This window comes from Rhyacophila brunnea, unplaced genomic scaffold (genome assembly GCF_057557595.1).
Source record: "Rhyacophila brunnea isolate RB1 unplaced genomic scaffold, BYU_Rbru_1.0 scaffold_9, whole genome shotgun sequence".
NCBI classification, from domain to species: Eukaryota; Metazoa; Arthropoda; class Insecta; order Trichoptera; family Rhyacophilidae; genus Rhyacophila; species Rhyacophila brunnea.
This window is the reverse complement of record NW_028233361.1, coordinates 25,695,852-25,703,108: the sequence shown is the minus strand read 5'-3', so window position 1 is coordinate 25,703,108 and position 7,257 is coordinate 25,695,852. Positions and strand designations below refer to the sequence as shown.

At 45.2% G+C, this 7,257-nt stretch overlaps 1 protein-coding gene across 1 annotated transcript; it reads right to left on the bottom strand.

Annotated features, from left to right (window-relative positions):
* Positions 1 to 380: 380 nt before the first annotated feature.
* LOC147063440 (E3 ubiquitin-protein ligase MARCHF6) lies at positions 381 to 6,573 on the bottom strand. The gene is made up of 6 exons (XM_085960117.1): positions 4,955 to 6,573; positions 4,634 to 4,834; positions 2,852 to 3,178; positions 2,473 to 2,563; positions 1,850 to 2,216; positions 381 to 1,429 (listed from the first exon to the last, which is right to left on the bottom strand). The coding sequence occupies exons 1-6, from the start codon at positions 6,317 to 6,319 to the stop codon at positions 1,096 to 1,098; spliced, it is 2,685 nt and encodes an 894-aa protein (XP_085816243.1). The 5' UTR covers positions 6,320 to 6,573; the 3' UTR covers positions 381 to 1,095.
* Between the last annotated feature and the right edge of the window lie 684 nt (positions 6,574 to 7,257).

Below are 7,257 nucleotides of genomic sequence, written 5' to 3'. Positions count from 1 at the left end.
CCCAATGACAGTAGTGCGGTGAAACAGTAATGTTGTAGTAGAAGTGAAACAATCAAAACACCTAGGCTTTGAAAAAATCACATAAGTATATTGCGACTTCACCGGGTATCAAACCCTGAGCCCCCGGATGAAACGCCAGTGCCGTACGCACAGGACTACGAGAGCTGCAATTGCAGTTGTTACGTTAATCAATAATGAAACAATGTGGTATGTGTTCTAATCGTTGAAATTCCGCCATTTCGTTTTGCGATAATAGAAACCTTCTTTTGTTCAATCAACTAAAACCACAATCTGGTTTAAAATATATGATAGCAAAAACACATATTCACAAATGTTACGATTTCATTAAAACTTAGATATTTAAAAAAGATTGACAACTTATGGGTACCCCTAGTATTTTATTCATCTCAGATCTGCATAATATATTATTATGTACAATGCAAATTTGTAGTAATTACCATGTTAATAAACCCAACAAAATCTCCTCTAAAACTACTTACAAATTTCATTATTGTAAAACTAAAATAATAATATAATATGTATGTACAATCTACTTTATTTTACAAAATAATAATGTAAGTAATCACTGCAATCTTACATGATTATTAGATATTTATTATCGTTAAACACAAAAGGGTCAAAGACAATCAAATCATATTTTAACATATGAATATAATTTGAAATTAAATCTCTGAAAATTGTCTTCATTAAGCTGTTCATTATTAAATTTGCATGCAGCAAAGGCATCATACAAAACATTATAGAAATCTGAGTCACTTCATACGATTCATACAATTCATATCGCATAATTAAAAGTTACAGGGAACATTTATTAGGTACATATCAACTGTGGAAAGAAAAAACAACACTGGTAGGTGCTACACTGCTACAGTGACAGATGGGACAAAATGAAAAAAAATATTCAGACCATAAAATATTAATATCTCTAGGGAACAGCTGTAACAAAATTTATTTTAGCATAATGACACATTCTCAGAGGTCTATTCTGAAACATAATATTTTCAACTCGAAATCGCTTGTGAATTGAAGACGATTAAATGTAACAGAAGGATGGATGCCCGCACTATAGAAGCATTAAGCGCCTTGCTGGTGCAGGGACAAAGGGGCGGCAGCGACGGCAGGCGTCTTGGGCCTCCGGTGATCGTAGTTGACCAGCCTCTGGCCCACCAGGTACTTGTCGTTCTTGATGTGCTCATACAGCTTTTTGAACTGGCGGACTTGGAAGAGCGCCACGCAACCGACGAAGAGGGTGAGCAGGAGGAAGGGGTAGAGGCGGCGAGCGATGAGATTGCGCAACTGCGGGCTAGACACGGCCAGCGGCAGCACGCTGTGCGCCAGGGCATATGGGACTGCCAGCGCCAGCCCGAAGCACGTAATCACTGGCGCCGCCAGCTCGCATAAGATGAATCTGCAAAACAGATTGGATTTGGTTAAAAAAATATAACCTTATTTATTATATCATCAGGGCATAGAAGAGGCAGGCCAAAGATTCGCTGGTTGGATGGAGCTGCCAGTGACTGCCGTATTCTGGGGGTACCGAATTGGAAAGCGGCCACACTGAATAGGGACAGGTGAAGGGAGCTGATGGAGGAGGCCAAGACCCACACCGGGTTGTCGCGCCCCTGATGATGATGATTATATCATTGCTGTGGATGCCTTGGTGCAATCCCCCGCTTCAGTCCTTTACACTCGCAGTCATGAGTCAGTTATAGAATAGACGACTACGGATACGATGGTTCAGTTGGGCGGATGTCAGCTGAAACCCCTTGTCTGGTCATCGACGAATCGACATCCGCTCTATTTACTTCAGAACAACGCAAATACTCACTTGAGGTCCATGTCCCTGATGCCATCACGGTAGGCCTTCTCGATGGCGGAGCGAAGGGCGCAGTCGGGGCCCATCATGGTGACAGCGCACGCGATCTTGGTGTATAGGACGCCTAGTGCCCAGTCCTGCCACACAAAGAGCACAGGCGTCTGATCCAGTGGCACCCGTAGTGGCACAACTAGCACCAGCTCCAGCAGCAGCCCGAACAATAGCGGGACTGCACCCAGAAGCGCTGCACAAGCCACTGCTGACCGCGCCCCCAGACGCCCCCATAACCCCAGCCGTCGCGCCACTGCTGCGCGTCCTTGCGGCAGCCACGATGCTACCAGAGCCAGCGCCCGCGCCACCACCCAGCACAGGTATGTACCTGAAATGACCAAACATAAAATTCTGAGATGTTTTAAAACACATTTTTCCAGATCAATATTGTCTGAAGAGCGATATAACAATCATGCCGATTCATGTCCGTATCATTCAGTCCGCAAATTCTCAAAAAATAATAATGTAGCTGTAAGGCAATGAATAATATATTTTGTCATTTGCCATCAAAATCAGGTATTGGTTTTTTGCAGAACTGTACAGAAAAGCAAAAACCATTACAAATTGAACAGAGTTAAACTCACCACAAGCGGCCGTATACAATTCATGAACTCCGTCAGACACCTTGGGTAGCCAGAGAGCCATCACTCTCCTTCCTAGCCAAACAGGGACCACCTGAAATATGTATTAAATTTTATGACATGTACAAAGTCTCGCGAAAGGCACACAAAATTTATCAATCCAATAATTTCCAATAGTGGAAAGTTCTAACTTTGAAATTTAAAATATTTGGCAGACCTCACGTTTGTTTTGTTACTATTGTATACAGAAAACATGATTCAAAAAATATTTCATTATTTAATTTTGTGGATAGATTAGAATGTAGAATGATATTCTATGGCTAGGCTAATTAATCCATGTCAGTAATAATGTTGGTAAACATTGTACGTAGAGTCCACTGACCAAGGCCACAGCACTGGCGGCGACTAGTGAGAGGCAGACTGCGAGAAGGAGAGCGGCGACGCGCGCCCCAAATGCACCGGGCCGTTCGTACGGTTGGCAGCCCGTGGGAGCCTCACGGTGCAGCAGAGCCTGGTGAGCGGCGCCCAGCCCCTCCGCTTCAGCTGCCTCCCCCTGGCGAGGGGCGGGCGGGGGCGGAGGCGGTGTTTCGTCTCCCAACAAATAAGAGCGCAGGCCGAGCAGGCCGGCTGCGGCCCCGCACCACCAGCGCACCAATGCCTTCAACCACGTGCGCGTATGTGACTGTTCCAACAGGGCTGGGAGGATCACCTGCACAAAAAATATTATATGATATGTGCAATAGAGAAGAAATTATCGTGACTTTCAACTCAATGTTAAGGTGTAATCTATAATCGATAAACTGAATGCATAAACCGCGGCATCAAAGTCAGGTTTTATACAGGTTATGTTCGTTAAATATATGTACTTACTGACGTTTTTTTAAATGTAAAATTATAGTTTTGTATGTAGAATCTCAAATTGGATAAAGTGCGTAGTATATGGAAATACAAAAAGGCGAAACCTGTGTCGCAAAAAATGATTCAAATGAAACAGTGCAAAACTTAAATCAATTAGAAATTATTATTATATATTTTCAACAGTACTATAATAATTATACGGTACACTCAGTAATCCGCCGCTCGATTATCCGACAACTACTATAATCTGCCGTTATTTTTACTAGTTGAAAGCACAAAATCAAGCTCTATAATTCGCCGGTATTCCATTGTCAAATTCAGTAGTCCACCGCGTACAAATACAAAAACACAAAATGAAGCTTTTGGACATAAGGAAAGCCAGGAATTCTAAGCCATTCAAGAATACCTGCCTCACTGAACAACACTGGTTGTGTCAAGTGATTTACTGTTTAATATGTAGTTAATAAATATATATAATTTAGTAAATACTTGATTTTGATTATAAATAAAACCGTAATTTGCTAGTACAAATTTCTCACTGAGAGCGTACTGTAGTGCAATACTATAATTTTGACTAATTGATTTTTTTTCATCCATTTGTAGATATTTAATAAGTGTGAGATCTGTGGTTGTTTGCTAAAATTACTTATTATAATATGTAGGTATACTTATGTACATGCCCCCACATCCTGAAGCGGGCCCCCAGGCTAGGATGGTTGGTGCCCCCCCTACCTATCGCTAAGAATAAAGGCAGTGTGACGCGCTGCAGTAGCGTTTTCCAAAATGGTGTAGGTACGCAGTAAAATTAATGTGTATTTACTTACATCCATTTGAATTAAACAAAAATTGCGTTGTACAATCAAATATTTAAAATTATCAATATTATTAAAGTAAAATAGCGCCGTAAATAGTAAATAAGGGATTTTTTTTATTATTACAGCAAATTTGTGATTTGTATTTATCTCATTTATCGGGTCGACTCGCCACACCGGGCCCTTCCTGAACACAGGCCCCCTGGCTAGAGCCCTGTCAGCCCCCCCCCTTGTGGGGGCCATGCTTATGTATATTCAAAGCCATTATGTATTCCATTTAAGTGAGGTAAATTTGAATCTTTTATAATGCTACTAGCAATATATGGCATTAATCGGAACTTTCTTCACATTTGCTGTTTGAATTTAGTGTTTGGCATTTTTGAAAATTAAAGTTTCTCAAAATGATAATAGTCAGCTGCGCTCAGTGATTCAATGTTTATTTTATACTCAATAATCTCCTTGCGATGATGACAATAATTATAGAATGGCGATACCTGAAGAAGCAGCAACTCCAGGCTGAGCTCATTGACGGGGGCGTCTGCATGGGCGGCCACCACATAGGGCAGAAAACCGGGGAAGAGGTAGCGTAGTGCACGTGCCGGCACCCACAGCATAAGCAGGACGGCCGTGCCGAATATCATTGCCGACGCGACTAAGCTGTGCAGATGTCGCAATATTGGCAGGTGGATCATTTCCTAAAATTGTTTCATTTCATTTCACTCAAGGTATTTATACTATTTAGAAAAGCTATTTGAGTCGACAACTGTTATTTGCAGCTCGTGAACATGAAGGTCGATTGAGAACATTGAGCTCACCTGAATGGGGCTAAAATCGGGATCATTGAGATTTTTCAAGAACCACAGGACTCCCGGCCGGAGGACTTCCCTAAGCAGCAAGATGAAGGATGCGAAGTAATACACGTACACCATGCCCACCAGCCAGTGGATGAACATGGACGTCCAGGGAGCGGCGGCCAGGCTGGCCTCTCTGTCCTTGAGGGTGGCGTCAAAGAGCGCCAGCGAGCAAACGTCTAGCCACCACCCGCAGACCAGTGGCAGCACGCCGATCTCCACCACGGAGAGGAGCGACACCTTCACCACCACGTAGCAAAGGCCCAATGCCCGGCGCGGCCGGCCCAGCCCAAGCAGCCCCGCCAGAGCATGCAGTGCCGCCAGCCCTGCCCCGATCAGCTCGTAGCCTGCTAGAGTGGTCAGCAGCCCCCGGAAATGTGAGGCCTTCACGCGTTCATCCAGACCCAGTGCTGCCACACCCGCCGCTCCCATGTGGTATGGGCACAGCGCGAACACGAAAATGAACAGTGTGTTCAGCGACACCACCCAGAAGACGTGCTCCAAAAACACCATGGAGCCGTCCAACCCCAGCAGTCGCTCCCACGTCAGCTCCTCGGCTGCGCGGTCCCATTCCATGGGGTTCCAATTGGCCTCATCCGCACCCGCTGCGTCATCACCTACCTCCGCGCCCTCCCCAGGGCCTGCCTCCCTTTCGGCGGGGACACCCTCCCTCGCTGCGAGCCCTTCTTCCGGGATGCGGCCATCTTCGGCTACGTTGTTGTTGTCAGGCGGAAGGGGAATATCGCCGCCGTCGGCGTCACCCGCCGCGGCGCCAGCCCCCAGATTTTCCCTCTCGAGCCATTCGGGCCCGCCTCCATGCATTATCTGCTCCCTGAGCCAAACCAGGCCGATAAAGGCGAACAGGGTGCAAGTGACGACGAAGCATCCCGAGAACACGTCCTTAGCAAGGTTCTCGGTCGACAGAATGTCAAGAAGCAGCCCGAGGAAGTCGTCGACGCTGCTGGCGAAGAGCGCTCGGTAGATCCTGCAAGCCGTCAGGGGTACAATCCCGAGCCAGGCGAGCGCGACGAGGGTGTAGTGGCACCAGTCCTTGAAAGCGGTCGCCACCGACGAAATAAGCCCGCCGGCCACGTCCCGGAGGGGCAGCCTCCCAGGCATGTCGGGCGAGTATATCGGGGTGAAGGAAAACCGGTGGCCGCAGAGCTCGCAGAACTCCTTCCTCGAGTAGCGCATCCATTGCACGAGACACTCTTGGTGTATCCACTTGATGGAACCGGCGCATATGCACGGGTGAAACAGGGGCCTCTCCGCTAGGCCTTCGGACCTGCAGACCCGACAGATGTCGGCCCCCGCCGAATCGGAGTCCATCGCCCCGAGAGCCGCCGACGGCCGGGTTCACTATCTGACCTGGAAACGCAAAAAGGTCATGGCGAATACAGAGAGCGCGATTTGTCCGGAGCGAAAAAAATCACAGCTTCGCGAGCGATTCAGAAAACGGAACGGATATATTCCATAATTATTCAGTAAGAGGTGGCGATTGAAATTTCACACGACAAAAAGATATCGTCAGAAAACATATGACAACAAGCGAACCTTTTACGCATACTCGCCAGAGTAAAAATATTAAGTTATATTTTTTAATGTGGATGTTGTTTATGGCATATAAATTTAGGATACTTGAACACTCACAACTGCGCAGAAAAAACTCCAACCAACTCGAGGTTCGTTTCTTTCAACATGAACGAAACAAATCAAATTAAACCATAGACAATATACATACAAATTGTAGTTGACCGGAAATGGTTTGAGATTTGACGTTTGGTTCAGTGTATCATTGAAAATCAAACCGTTCTCGGACCATCAGAAATGGTTTGACATGAAACGTCAAACCAATTCGGACGATCCATAGACTAATGGCAATCTGTCAAAGTGTTGATAAGCATTATTCGGCATTTATATATCGTAAGGTGTTCATATTAATATGTTAGCAGCGCTCGAAATGGAAAAGTTTACGAACCGGAGCGCTCGACAAATTTTCTGAAGATATTTACATAGTCATGGAATCGTATGTGTATTTTATAAAAATAAGTGTGTCAGATTTTCTATTCTATGGCCTATCTAGATCAGATGGTCAACATATTTTTTCCACGAGACGGAGCGATAATTTTACAAATTTCACGAGCCGCAACGGCGCTCCGGTGCGTTCCGTTCCATTTCGAGCCCTGTATGTTAGATATTTACACCATAGGAGTTTACTTGAAATATATATATTATAGATTAATAATCAATACCTATTATTCATAAGT

Coding starts and splice junctions, on each gene's coding strand:
- LOC147063440 (XM_085960117.1), bottom strand. CDS start 6,319: ATGGACTCCGATTCGGCGGGGGCCGACATCTGTCGGGTCTGCAGGTCC. Junction 2,564..2,851: donor CCGCCAGTGCTGTGGCCTTG/GTCAGTGGACTC, acceptor TACATATTTCAG/GTGGTCCCTGTTTGGCTAGG. Junction 1,430..1,849: donor ATCAGGGACATGGACCTCAA/GTGAGTATTTGC, acceptor TCTGTTTTGCAG/ATTCATCTTATGCGAGCTGG.